This window comes from Nyctibius grandis, chromosome Z (genome assembly GCF_013368605.1).
Source record: "Nyctibius grandis isolate bNycGra1 chromosome Z, bNycGra1.pri, whole genome shotgun sequence".
In the NCBI taxonomy this organism is placed as follows: domain Eukaryota; kingdom Metazoa; phylum Chordata; class Aves; order Nyctibiiformes; family Nyctibiidae; genus Nyctibius; species Nyctibius grandis.
In genome coordinates, this window is record NC_090695.1 from 56,167,241 (window position 1) to 56,182,632 (window position 15,392).

The 15,392-nt window shown below is 42.1% G+C and overlaps 1 protein-coding gene across 1 annotated transcript in view; it reads right to left on the reverse strand.

The window, feature by feature from the left end:
• Nucleotides 1-15,392, reverse strand: part of MAN2A1 (mannosidase alpha class 2A member 1) — a 146,875-nt gene that overhangs the window by 10,124 nt on the left and 121,359 nt on the right. Inside the window, exon 20 of the mRNA XM_068422413.1 lies at nucleotides 255-449. Coding sequence (XP_068278514.1) covers nucleotides 255-449 — 195 coding nt within the window. The remainder of the gene's footprint in view (nucleotides 1-254; nucleotides 450-15,392) is intronic.

Consider the following 15,392-nt stretch of genomic DNA (forward strand, 5'->3'; position numbering starts at 1 on the left):
CCTCCCCAGAGACAGAATAATGCACTATGCATATTATTATGTTGTGAAAAAACAATACCTGTATTTCATGTTACTCAAACAGACACAAGTCTCTAGTTCTTGCAGAATTAACAAAAACTGGTCATCACACTGCAGTTTATCATATCATCTAAGAAAAACCCCACAAATTACTTTCCTAGAATAAAGTATTTGATAAGACTATATTAATAAGCTATACCATACTTTTGCTCATAAAAATAGTGGTTTGACCTTACCTTTGATTGGATTGTCCTCAGATTCACTATATGCATGTCACAAGGCATGGATGACATGAGTGGAGAAAAAGTATTTAGCATCTCTGGGACACCTGAATCTGCATATGTTGTCATTGCAATCACAGGATGATTTAAGAAAGAAGAAGTCATATGGCTAAGAAGTGAGGGAAAACTGACTGATGCCTTCTCTTCATTCTGCAAAATACAAGAGAAAATATTTGTAAAATCAAGTTAATATATCATCATGTCTAAATTTTGAAACCCACTTATTTTATATATGATTCCATAAATTTAGTAGAAAATTTTAATTTATAGACTGTCAATTTAATTACTTTTGTAAACTTCTGATCATCCACTAATTCTCTTCTAGTACTAGCTATGCTACCTGTTTTTACAAATCATTAGTACATCTTTCAAAATGATCATTAGATGACACCTCATTTTACACCATTCCTCAGTTTTCTGTGTTAGCCCTTGATGTGTAAACAACGTAGTTTAGAGAAAGAAACTAAGCTACTACTTTAGCAAGTAGTTCCTATCTATTCAACATCTACTTGAACACTAACAGCCAGCTAGTCTCTTGCGGGCTTCATTTTCCACATAAATTTTCTGTCCTGTATTTCTTACCTACTTTCTTCAGATTCATCTAACTTGTATCCTACATCCCTCTTTCTTTTTAAATCTAACTTCTTAAAACTGTTTGCTGGAAGAAATTGCAACTAGCATTTTTGTCTTGGTCTGCAATGCAAAAGATTTCTTTCAGCAGTTTCATTTCAACGTCATGCCAGCAGGAACTGAAGGGTATCTCTCCCGGGATTTTACAAGTTTTGTACTTTCCCAAGTTTTGTTATTTGCAGTGCTTTTACACGGCTGCAAAAGCTGTGTTACAAACCCGAGATTACGAAGTCCTACATATTCACAACAGCTAGTTGAAACTCGATAGAAACCAGAAAAGAATAAACAGGAACCTTAAAAAGGCAATTTCTGTTTTAGAATGTCAGTGAAGATAAGGTAGAAATGGGTGAAAACTTATTTTGCTCTTATTTTTCCTTGCCTACTTAATCAGATAAATCCCTGCTTGTTTACAGTTAAACAGATGATTTAGTGAAAACTTTGCAGTAAGTTTACTGAAAACATAGTATCTTAAGCAGAGATCTCTTAAATTTGCTTTTTATGATAGGCTGAAAACATGGAAATAAAAAATAAGTGGGAGATACTTAAAGAAAAGCAGAGTATTTTTTATCAGCTTATAATGGACAACCATAACAGTAATTCCTGTTTTGAGGTGCATATGCCTATACCCATTTATACCTCTGCAGTAGCATTAAATACATGTGACAGTGTAGCAACTGAAAATATGCCAGAGGTGAACTGATGCAAGATGATAATTTCTGTTTTATTCCTAGTGCTTTTTTTTAGCAATGACTAACACTGTTTGCCTCTTTTATAGCTACTAAGCATTGAGGCTAGTACTTTTATAGATCTGTTATGACCCCCAAATTACTTTCCAAAATTGGTAATAGTTGACAGTTTTAGAGGATTGCTCCCTCCATGCAACTCACTATATCTATTTACATTGAATTCCATCTGCCACGTTACTGCATGCTTAATCAGTCTTGAGTCCTCCAATTCCTCAGTTAGCTTTGATTTTTTTATTACCTTGAATAGTTCAGCATCACTGGCAAACTTCCTTGTCATGATTTTTTTCTTTTCCAATTAAAGTATGAGCAAGCTTGCTCTAAGTACATCTAAATCTAAAAGTCTTCAAGTAACTGCATGCACGCTCCACCCACAGAAAAAATGTGCATATACATGTTCTTCCAAAGAAGAATTCACTACTTCAGCCCAAAAGGAACACTGTGTACTCTGTTGCCATAGATGTGCTAAAGTCAGTCAAAACATTTTATCATGAGTTTTCTTACTATTATTCAATCTTTTCTGTAAAATAAATTGATTGCTTTCATCTAGGAACTTAAAAAATGGTCTCCTAGAATATTTTACAAATTACACATGAATCAGTCAATTTATTCATCCTATTATAATATATAAAACAGAAGATCACAGAATCACAGAATGTTAGGGATTGGAAGGGATCTCGAAAGATCATCTAGTCCAATCCCCCTGCCGCAGCAGGACTGCCTAGACCATATCACACAGGAAAGCGTCCAGGCAGGTTTTGAATGTCTCCAGAGAAGGAGACTCCACAACCTCTCTGGGCAGCCTGTTCCAGTGTTCAGTCACCCTCACCGTAAAGAAGTTTTTCCTCATATTTATGCGGAACCTCCTGTGTTCCAGCTTGCACCCATTGCCCCTTGTCCTGTCAAGGGATGTCACTGAGAAGAGCCTGGCTCCATCCTCATGACACTTGCCCTTTACATATTTATAAACATTAATGAGGTCACCCTTCAGTCTCCTCTTCTCCAAGCTAAAGAGACCCAGCTCCCTCAGCCTCTCCTCATAAGGGAGATGTTCCACTCCCTTAATCATCTTCGTGGCTCTGCGCTGGACTCTCTCTAGCAGTTCCCTGGCCTTCTTGAACTGAGGGGCCCAGAACTGGACACAATATTCCAGATGCGGCCTCAGCAGGGCAGAGTAGAGGGGGAGGAGAACCTCTCTCGACCTGCTAACCACACCCCTTCTAATACACCCCACGATGCCATTGGCCTTCTTGGCCACAAGGGCACATTGCTGGCTCATGGTCATCCTGCTGTCCACTAGGACCTCCAGGTCCCTTTCCCCTACGCTGGTCTCCAACAGGTCTGCCCCCAACTTGTACTCATACGTGGGGTGGTTCTTGCCCAGATGCAGGACTCTACACTTGCCCTTGTTATATTTCATTAAATTTCTCCCCGCCCAACTCTCCAGCCTGTCCAGGTCTCTCTGAATGGCTGCGCAGCCTTCCGGCGCATCAGCCACTCCTCCCAGTTTTGTGTCATCAGCGAACTTGCTGACAGCGCACTCTAATCCCTCATCCAAGTCATTAATGAATATATTGAATAGTACTGGTCCCAGTACTGACCCTTGAGGGACTCCGCTAGACACAGGCCTGCAACTGGACTCTGTCCCATTGACCACCACTCTCTGGCTTCTTTCCTTCAGCCAGTTCACAATCCACCTCACTACCCGATCATCCAGACCACACTTCCTCAGTTTAGCTGCGAGGATGCTGTGGGAGACCGTGTCAAACGCTTTACTGAAATCGAGATAGACCACATCCACAGCTTTACCATCATTTATCCACCGGGTTATATCCTCGTAAAAGGCTATCAAGTTGGTTGAGCATGACTTCCCTTTGGTGAAGCCATGTTGACTGCCCCTAATGATCCCTCTATCCTTGATGTGCCTAGAGACAGCATCAAGAACAAGTTGTTCCATCACCTTTCTGGGGATGGAGGTGAGGCTGACTGGTCTATAGTTACCCGGGTCCTCCTTCTTGCTCTTTTTGAAGACTGGAGTGACATTCGCTTTCCTCCAGTCCTCAGGCACCTCTCCCGTTGCCCACGACTTAGCAAAGATGATGGAGAGTGGCCTAGCAATGACTTCTGCCAGCTCCCTCAGCACCTGCAGGTGCATCCCATCAGGGCCCATGGATTTATGGACGTCCAGATTGTTTAATTGGTCCCTGACCCAGCCCTCATCTACCAAGACAGATTCCTCCTCTATCCTGACTTCTTCTGGGGTCTCAGGGGTCCGGGGCTCCTCAGGACAGCCTCCAACAGTATAGACAGAGGCAAAGAAGGCAATCAGTAACTCTGCCTTCTTTTTATCCTCTGTCTCCAGGGCCCCCACCTCATTCATCAGTGGGCCTACATTGCCTCTAGTGTTGGCTTTACCTGCAATGTATTTGAAGAAGATGTACCAAAAGCCTCTGCAACTGGTTCCTAGTTCTAGGCATGTTACCTGAGAACGAGCAGAATAAAAAACTACTGTCCAGCAGCAACAGTTATTTGAGATCATTCTTCATATGCACTTTTAAACAATGGGCATTTGTACTCAAAGCATTTGAGATCAGTGATTTTGCCTAAACAGAATTCATGTTCAGCCATTTCCTCCTCTAGTTTCAACCATTGCCTAACATACACTACAAACATGTTGAAGAAAGAAGTGCATGCCTCATATCCAACACAGTCCTCCTCAACTCCACATTTCTCAGATTTAAGGAACTCCAAGGAGATGGAAAGAGGAAGAAGGGTGAGCTTTCACAGAAACACCATTTTTTCAAACATGTTTTATCTACATGTAAATTCTGCCTTTAAGACATCCCAAATATTTACTTGGAGAAGGGCTACAGTTTGTTATGGGAAGAGTGACTGCAAAATCATTCTACTAAGTGCAACTTTATGCCTGGAAGTACAGTGCTTGCTGAAAATAAACTGAAGTCATTTAGATGTCCTCATAATTTCAGAAACAGATGTTCCTCATAAAATGCCACCAAGGTCATTTGAGATGAAGAGACATGAGATCTTTCGGAAAGCTTCTGTTGCATGTACAGAAAAATACTATGTACATAAACACAAGCATGACACCCAGGGGTCAAAACCTTGCCCAAATCCCAGAGATCAGATACAGGAAAAAATGGGAGGCAAGTTTGTATACTGGCTGTAATGAAAGTAAAAAATTACCCATGGTAAAAATATCACACAAATCCTCAGCCTTGTCTAGGAAAAGACAGCACAGAGCAAGTCAGTCTTCTATGACTGAATTCTTCAAAGCCTTCTCTAAGGCTAAAGAAGCAATGTGAATTAAAAAGGTAGATGCAGTAACATACATCGCAGTTGAGAAACCAGGGAAGATGGAAGGAAGACACTGGAAACTGAAGAAGAATGTGGGTGGGAGAGAATCATTTACTATAAATGTGCAATGGGACAAAAGTCTCAGATAACCGCTAGCAGAACCATAAAGAGTGGCTCCTCAATTTCTAGATTCTGGAAATAACTAAAGATTGCAGAGAAACATGGTCTTGAAGGACTATGGCAAATGCTAGAACCAGAGCTAATTTAACTTGGCTCATTTTTGCTCCTGCTGTGTTTAGTTGTTTTATCACAGACATAAGCATTGTACTTAAGTGTCATCCACTTCAAAACTTTGAAAAAATGAAAATGCCCCCTCCCTGGCAGTGTTCAAGGCCAGGTTCTATGGGGCTCTGAGCAACCTGATCTAGTGGAAAGGTGTCTCTGCCTGTGGCAGGGGGGTTGGAACTAGATGATCTTTAAGGTCTCTTCCAACCCAAACCATTCTATGATTCTATGATTCTAAAAGCTGCACTGAGACTTAGGTGGAGATTTTATCTTGAATCTTGTATTCCCACATCTGGAATGACAGTCAGTTTTGGATGACGGCACCAACAGTAGTAGTACACTCATTCAGTGAATCTATGTAATAACAATGGGAATGGAGAGTCAATCAGGTGCCAAAAGCTGCCAGGAGACCAAGGGAAAAAGGGTTTTGCAAACACTGCGAAGACAATACTGTCACAGAAGATCCAGAAGGGACACTTCAAATCCCGCTCCCCCCTAAGTACATCACAGTGGCAAAAGGATTGGAGTGTGTCTTTCCCCTCTCAATCTATTGGTCCAAAATTTAAACAGGACTCTGGGGGAAGAGATAGGAAGAGTTTGCAAGTATAGACAACGCATTTGGAAGAATAGTTGCTCTATATGCTCATTCGCTATGTGGGCGGCTTTCACAGTACCCTGCTGATGCTAAGTCAGAAGACGTAGTCCCACAGTCTCCATCTAATTAAAGTACTGCTCTCTCAAAAGTGGCATTATTTCCTCAACTTCAATGACAGTGTTTAGCACTCAAAGTGTGAATGGAGCTCCACCGGCAGCCTTACAAACGTTACGTTCCGGCAAGATTCTGAGGAATGCTGATCTAGCTGAGTGCTGGCTTAATGAGCTCTAATCAAAGCAAATACTTTTTAAACTACCTTACAGCACATTCATATACAGTTATCCAATTGGAAATTGTCTATGTTGAAATACAACAGAATCACAGAATCACAGAATGTTAGGGATTGGAAGGGATCTCGAAAGATCATCTAGTCCAATCCCCCTGCCGGAGCAGGATTGCCTAGACCATATCACACAGGAACGCGTCCAGGCGGGTTTTGAATGTCTCCAGAGAAGGAGACTCCACAACCTCTCTGGGCAGCCTGTTCCAGTGTTCAGTCACCCTCACCGTAAAGAAGTTTTTCCTCATATTTATGTGGAACCTCCTGTGTTCCAGCTTGCACCCATTGCCCCTTGTCCTGTCAAGGGATGTCACTAAGAAGAGCCTGGCTCCATCCTCATGACACTTGCCCTTTACATATTTATAAACATTCATGAGGTCACCCCTCAGTCTCCTCTTCTCCAAGCTAAAGAGACCCAGCTCCCTCAGCCTCTCCTCATAAGGGAGATGTTCCACTCCCTTAATCATCTTCGTGGCTCTGCGCTGGACTCTCTCTAGCAGTTCCCTGGCCTTCTTGAACTGAGGGGCCCAGAACTGGACGCAATATTCCAGATGCGGCCTCAGCAGGGCAGAGTAGAGGGGGAGGAGAACCTCTCCTGACCTACTAACCACACCCCTTCTAATACACCCCACGATGCCATTGGCCTTCTTGGCCACAAGGGCACATTGCTGGCTCATGGTCATCCTGCTGTCTACTAGGACCTCCAGGTCCCTTTCCCCTACGCTGGTCTCCAACAGGTCTGCCCCCAACTTGTACTCATACGTGGGGTGGTTCTTGCCCAGATGCAGGACTCTACACTTGCCCTTGTTATATTTCATTAAATTTCTCCCCGCCCAACTCTCCAGCCTGTCCAGGTCCCTCTGAATGGCTGCGCAGCCTTCCGGCGCGTCAGCGACTCCTCCCAGTTTTGTGTCATCAGCGAACTTGCTGACAGCGCACTCTAATCCCTCATCCAAGTCATTAATGAATATATTGAATAGTACTGGTCCCAGTACTGACCCTTGAGGGACTCCGCTAGACACAGGCCTGCAACTGGACTCTGTCCCATTGACCACCACTCTCTGGCTTCTTTCCTTCAGCCAGTTCACAATCCACCTCACTACCCGATCATCCAGACCACACTTCCTCAGTTTAGCTGTGAGGATGCTGTGGGAGACCGTGTCAAACGCTTTACTGAAATCGAGATAGACCACATCCACAGCTTTACCATCATCTATCCACCGGGTTACGTCCTCATAAAAGGCTATCAAGTTGGTTAAGTATGACTTCCCCTTGGACAACCTCTTGAATGACTGTGCAATAGAAGTAAACAAACCCCCATATAGGATCTTTCCTTGTCATCAAAAGTAAGGTCAATAATTCTAAACTTTTAGTTTTGAAGAAAAACAAACCAACCAGCCACACTCCAGGGTAACCTTAGGTTACAATCTGCAACAAATTCTAAGAACAGCCTCATCTATAAAAAGTGCCCTTATATCACAAATGAGCTATTTTATTGATAAATGGAGGATGGAACAGATTAAGAAAGGACTCCAAGGGCTTTCTGGTAAGAGTTTAAATTAAGGAACTGAGGTCCTTAATTAGAGGGGAGAAACACTAATTAGACTCTTCAGAAATCATTTAGTAGTTGAATGGAAGAAAGAAATGGAAAATACTGTGGAGAAGAAAGTAAAACTGAAGCAGCTGATAATTGGACTTCAATTGAGCTAACAGAGAAACAATTAACTTTTCAGAGACAAGTAGTCTAAAATTTCCCATACAGAAGGAAAGGAAACTGATGCAGACAGAATATCAAATCACAAATCTTGACTTTTTACTCCTCCTCTGTACTTTTTTCTGCTATGAACAACCCTAGTCAGGAAACAAATTTAATTTTAACTCCAAAACCCCACCAGCATCCAAACTATCTGATCAGTACATTCAAAATCCGGGAACAGAGAGAATTTTGGGCCTGCTAAATCAAGGAATGCATATCAAAATATATTGTCTGATACTAAACCAACTGGACTATTCCTGGAAGGAAAATGTCTCTCTCTCACATTGTGGGAGGAAACAATTTTTATCAAGTTTCTCTGTCATAGGTTCAAAAAACCAACTGGCAACACTCTTCAAAAAAGAATGTTTCTGGACTGGAAAATCTAATCAGTGGAGTAAAAAGACTCTTCAGAGCACCTCTAGTCCCAAAACATAGGGAGACAATATTATTAAATATCTCTCAATCATCATCTAGCAACTGATAGCAACTGAGATGGTCAGCCAAGGAATCTAAAGCTTCCCAAAGACAAACATGGAAAGAAAAACTTGTTTCTTTCTGTACAATCCAAAGATGGACAATCCATCTGCATGTTTGATGAGATGCTGCTTCTACATGAGGAACTGGTTGGACAATACTGTGCTAGCCTGCTTACAGGTGAGAAACATAACAGCAGACAACATTAACTATGTGAATACGCAGTTTTACAACACGTGACAAAACTAAGTGACAGGTTAAGGACAGATGCCTTAACTTTAAAATTACATACATTCTTCCCCAAATGCAAACATCTTGAATCGTTAACTATGTAGAGTACTCCCCACTTGAGGAAGGGGGTGTCTGTAAACAGGAAGAAAGTGAGAAAATCGCACAGCATTCTTGAACACGTATTGCCCTAAAGCTCCCAACTTGGAAGACAAATACAGATTTTATTTGGGAGACCTTATAGTAGCCTTCCAGTACCTCAAGGGGGCCTACAGGAAAGCTGGAGAGGGACTTTTTACAAGGGCATGTACTGATAGGACGAGGGGGAACGGTTTTAAACTGAAGGAGGGCAGATTTAGATTAGATATTAGGAAGAAATTCTTTACTGTGAGGGTGGTGAGACACTGGACTGGGTTGCCCAGAGAAGTTGGGGATGCCCCCTCCCTGGCAGTGGTCAAGGCCAGGTGGGATGGGGCTTTGAGCAACCTGGTCTCATGGAAAGGTGTCCCTGCCCATGGCAGGGGGGTTGGAACTAGATGATCTTTAAGGTCCCTTCCAACCCGAACCATTCTATGATTCTATGACTGATATTAGTCAAATTCATGAAATTGACATCAAGCAGTAAATGGTTTCAACTTAGCTGCAGGCTTCACATGCAAGACTTCCTGGCTGTTACCTCACCAAGTGAAAATCAGATGCACCTTATTTAAACTCAAAGTTGCAAACTGTAATACAAAAAGAATAATCACAATCTGATAAGTTCTGAAAGTCCACCAGATATAGATGTATCATTCCGTTTCTTCCGAGGTCAATGTCTGGAGCTAGATTTTTGTGTGCCCCTAAAAACTCCCAGTGCTTTCGAGAAGGAAAGAAGAAAGATGTTAGATAATGGGGCTTACACCCCTAATGCAACAAATAGCAATTAGACCCTGATGAAAATTGGATGAATTCTTTTGAGGTGAATAATTCCTTTTCAGTGTCCAAGAGTGCAATGCTGATGTAACCACGTGTCAAAGAAAACACTGACCATCACTTCAAGCAGCTTTCGAACTGGCTAGTGGTTGCAGATGGAATTTTGTATGGAAATCAAATAAGGTGATACAAAGATCTTCTCTGAGCAGTGGGATTCAGAAGAACTAAGACCTCAAAGCTGCATAAGAATCTTCAGCAGAACAATCTTCAGCTAATCTCTAAAAAAGCAGGTCCTTTACAACAAATTAGACTTTTAGGGAGGCCTGGATAAATTGCAACCAGAAATAAAAGCCACATTTGTGAGTACTGAACAGGTAGCTATCCTGAAATCTTACAGAGACTATAAAGAACAATACTGATGCCAGATTATTTTCTGTTATACTACAGCATCAGTCTCTCCTGAAATCCTGGGGGGCAAAAATCCTGAAAAATATAAGGATTAGATCTGCCTGAATTTTTCATACATACATTTTTGTCAACACTGAAATATTAAACAGTTACGCTGCAGTTTTGCACATCAAAGCATAAATTCTGTTGGCAATATGTTTCAGGTCCTTTATTGAGAACCATGATCTGGAATGCTTAGGTTTTTTTGATAGCTATTGAAGTGACCAGCAGAGAAGGACTCAACTGAGTGGAGAAAAACTGATATTACCTCTTTACCTCAGGGAATGGAAAATTTTCTATCAATTCACTTGGAGGCTGTTATACTGAAAACACATTTCTGCCACACTAGGTGAAAGGGGTCCCTGGAGGCTGATTATAGAAGAAATGAAAATTCTGAGGCACTGTAAAATATCCACGAGGTTGTGAGTTCGTTCAGAGTGACTGTAAAATCACCACAGAGTTTCTGTACTGCCTGTGGATTCTTGGCTGGCACTGAGACTGCAGGTGAGGAAACCCGGGACTGCTACAGGTAACCAAATCCAAGGTAATTTGGACCCGCAGGAGTTGTTCTTCTCAGTCTGCCAGAGCCAAATTTGGTAGTCCCTAAGACCAGGGAGGGGACTCCTCACATTCCAGGCTAATAGATGGCAGCCTGCTGTGGTTCTGCTCCTCCAGGATCAGGCAGGAGCAAGGCAGAGTATGTATTCCCAACAGGGGTGTGCACATGCACAGCCATACAAGTGAGCAGAGAGCAGCACCTTTACCAGCACCCACATAAACACAGAGTAATATGGGTAATATGACCAGAACAGACAATCCAAACCAGACTGTGCCCACCATCTGATCAGGTCTGAAGTTCACTAGTCAAAGACTGTCACTTTCTTGATTCACAAGTACACTCAACAATCACTGATCCCTCAAAAATCAGTGTGGACTTTAAGTCTGTCTGATATCCAAGGCCTGGACCTTAGGCCTGTTAACCATTCACCAACTCAGACTTCACGTCATTCCAGGTGCTGGCCCCCTTACCTGTCAGCTTGAAGTGTGCTAGCAGTGCACATGCACACACAGAAAATACAGGTCTCGACAGCAACTGACAGCCCATTGCACTGGTCCCTCAGTTCCATGATCTCTCTCTCCCCAAGAGTTGACACACAGACCTCTTACTCTACTTGCTTCCTAGTCTTAGGTGAAGTTGGCTAATGGCTCACACAGATTCAGAAAAGGTTGTGCACTCACACAGAAACCAGATTTAATAAGAATACAGGATAGGCTGTGGTGATCAAGAACTGGTCCACTCCTATGTCCCTTCCACTGAACATCCCATAACAAGCCCTTTTTTTTTTTTAAAAAAAAAAAGGCCAAAATACTCTCCCTCCTCCAAATCCTCTAAGTCCTGGACCCCTTTAGGCAATAATGCCCTTAGTCTGCATAAAGGGATTTCTGCTGAATAGTCTTGTTGGGTTTCACATCAGGAACAACCTAATCTTCTTTTCATGGTCTCAGGAGCAGCCAGTTCAGCGTGCTTCACTCGGGTCCCCAGTTCGGTTCCTTCGCTTCCTCCACTTATCATTGTTCCTTTGATGACTGTCAGGTCCTCGTGTTTAATTCAGTTAGTCTTTAATGAGATGCCATAATAGCAATCACATTCTATACACAGATCATTTGGAGAACAGTTGCTCACTGGTCTACAGAAGAGTGCAGATGGCAAAGAAAGTAACTAGTCACCATGACCATAACAACACCACCATAATTACAGAGATTGACAAATATGCAGCCATCAGTGTAGCTGGATGAAAGGGATCTCAAAAGCAGACAGACAGCATGACATGCTTTTCTCAACAACAGAAGTATTTTATACTTCAGTTATAGGCTCTCCTACCAATTTTATTTCTTCTTCTCTAATTTTTCTTCAGTGTTTATGTTGTTCAGTAATGGTGCAGAAGGTAGGAGGAAGGACTTAATGCCTCAATAAATAACCCATGCTAGAGTTGTGGAAGGGACACAGTGCTAGATTTTCTTTCCCGTTGACTGGGAAGATCTTATCCTGTTCCCGATGATGGCAGAACACAGTGATCCGAAATTTTCTGGAGTTCTGCTTTGATGAGGAAGTAGGTCACCAACCTGATGATAAAGACAAAAACTGCACAATGATATCTCCTAATTTTTGTCCCCCAAAGAGGCTATCTGCATTGGAAGTCTGATCCTCATGTGAAGTTCTGGCTGCCAATGGAAACTGCTTGTTCCATGTGCAAGGAGATTATCCCTTGAGAGTTATTTCACTTGGGAATACAAGAAGCCAGACTTCCAGCCTTTCTCCCTCTTTAAGAAGGATTCTGCCCTACTGACAGAGCTTGCAGCAGGAATAAGCAGGCCTTCCTAGAAGTGGTGATACATAAAGGCTTAAATTTAAGACCTCAAACTGCACCAGCTCAGATAAGCTCAGAAAAGACTTTCAAGAGGTCTGCCTTCCCACTTTGGTGTATTATATGGGCTAAAAGTACAGAGACCAAGCTTGAATACTCTGCAGACTGCTGAAGTAAAATACTTTCTTTCTAAACAGAGATGGCAGACAGGTACGCACAAATGAAAACAAATAATAACAGAGGAAAGTAAGTCACTGTAGAGATGTACATACATACACAAAAAACACACGAAAGAGACATAGCTGTAAGTCCACAAATCAGAGGAAGGCAGTCCTCTGTACTACCTACTTCACCATGATCCAGCTACAATCAGTGGCCTCTGCCCCATTGCAGGGTGTCCCTACAGCTTTGGACAGTATCACATAAATGGAGCTTGGAGACAAATCTGTCTTTATTTAGAATCTTTCTGCAACACATCTTTGTCACAGTGTCAAGAAAAAACAATATCTGAAATAAATTAAGCCTTAAGGTGCCCTGGCATAAAACCAAGGACAGTGCTGGCCTGAAAGCAGATACTATTTGTAGATAAATAAGAGATGGAAATACTGTTCTTGAGCAGCAGACACAAACTTCCAGCGTAAGAATCATCCATATAGTAGCAGCAGTAATAATAATTTAAATGTAGTCCTTTAAGCAAAGCTGTAAAGAACTATGACATACCTGAATCTCTCTTCAAATGAAACAAGAAATAAGTGTACCTCCCTTACTAAATATGTGTGTCAAGGCTCTAAAGAAGATGCATTGTGTTCTGCATGAGAGGACGAGAGGGAAATGTATTTTTTTTTTCCTTCTGTGGCCATCATAAAATCCCAAAACTTAAAGTTCAAGATTTTGTATATATTTGACAAGTTTACTATAGTAGTCATAACTAAAAATGATATTATAATATCTGAGGTTCACAGAATCACAGAATGGTTAGGGTTGGAAGGGACCTCTGGAGATCATCTAGTCCAACTCCCTGCCAAAGCAGGCTCCCCTAGAGCACGTTGCACAGGGTCGCATCCAGGCAGGTTTTGAATATCTCCAGAGAAGGAGACTCCACAACCTCCCTGGGCAGCCTGTTCCAGTGCTCTGTCACCCTCAAAGTAAAGAGGTTTTTTCTCATATTTAGATGGAACTTCCCATGTTTCAGTTTGTCCCCGCTGCCCCTTGTCCTGTCATTGGGCACCACTGAGAAGAGACTGGCTCCATCCTCTTGACAAATACCCTTACGTTATTTGTAAGCATTGATAAGATACCCCCTCAGTCTTCTCCAGGCTAAACAGATCCAGCTCCCTCAGCCTCTCCTTGTGAGAGAGATGCTCCAGTCTTCTGATCGTCTTTGTAGCCCTCCACTGGACTCTCTCAGGTAGTTCCTTGCCTTTCTTGAACTGGGGGGCCCAGAACTGGACACAGTACTCCAGGTGTGGCCTCACTAGAACAGTGTAGAGGGGGAGGACTACTTCCCTAGACCTGCTGGCCACACTCTTCCTAATGCACCGCAGGATACCATTGGCCTTCCTGGCTACAAGGGCACATTGTTGGCTCATGGTGAACTTCTTGTCCACCAGGACTCCCAGGTCTTTCTCCACAGAGCTGCTTTCCAGCAGGTCAACCCCCAGCCTGTACCAGTGCATGGGGTTATTCCTCCCAAGGTGCAGGACCCTACATTTGCCTTCTTGAACTTCATTAGGCTCCTCTCTGCCCAGCTCTCCAGCCTGTTCAGGTCTCACTAAATGGCAGCACAGCCCCTGGTGTATCGACCACTCCTCCCAGTTTTGTGTCATCAGCAAACTTGCTGAGGGGACACTGTCCCTTCATCCAGGTCGTTGATGAATAAGCTGAACAAGACTGGACCCAGTACTGACCCCTGGGGAACACTGCTAGCTACAGGACTCCAACTAGACTCAGCACCGCTGATCACAACCCTCTGAGCTCTGCCATTCAGTCAGGTTGTCACACATAGGCTTGAAAATGCTTCTACATAGTAGTAGTTAAACCAATGTTGAGTTTCTGTTTTTTTGAAACATCAACTTAATTAATTATGCTTGTTAAGGTGTGGTTACACATAGCATAGCAATGCACAGTATAGTATAGTATATAGCTACTATGTGAAACATACACATGCATTATAAATATGCAGTAAGTGCAAATGCAACTCAATAATCAGACAGAAATGGCTAGATCACCAAGCATGTATTTTCAGAGAAAGTGGATACTGACAGATATTTACTAAGAAAAAAAAGAGTAGTTGTATGTGGTGGAAGAAAAGTAGTTTGATTATCTGACTGGCACATATTTGTGATTTTATTAACTGCCTGTATCATTGTTTCTGTAAATAACCTCCCCCAAACCATAGCAGCTCTTTGAACCATTGAATCCTGGCTCTCCGCTTGAGAGCTGGCTATAAATTGAGCAAGTCAAGGCAAGGTATGAAATAGGAATCTGAAGAAGAAAGCGTGTGCCTGGCATGGCATCTTTTCTCCAGCTATGTCACTGATGAAATGAATATATTACCACTTCCTATGAATTCTATTTCATTCATACTCCTATACTAATAAAACACGCTTATGCCCAGAAAGTAAAAAGGTATTAATGCTTATTTTTAACAAAACTTACAATAAATGTAAAATAAGAAGTCTATATTTTCAAAAATAAAGAGTCACTTACTCTTTTGACAAGCAAGTATTTGATAATTGTACTCAGTTTCATTCTCAGCTAAATAGTAATCCCTTTAAATTTAAAAATGACATGCATTCAGTTTTTGCTTAACAATTTGAGGAAAAAGAAGAACGAATATTAGGAGAGAAGTCAAAAAGATATTCAGAGCCAAAAAATGATTGCACGGACAAAATGAACATATAAGCAGAATTAGTTACATCTAGTAAGAGGAGAAAAAGATGCATACAGATATTGTATCAAAACACAGTAACAACATCAACAGAGGTCTGAGGGACAGAGTT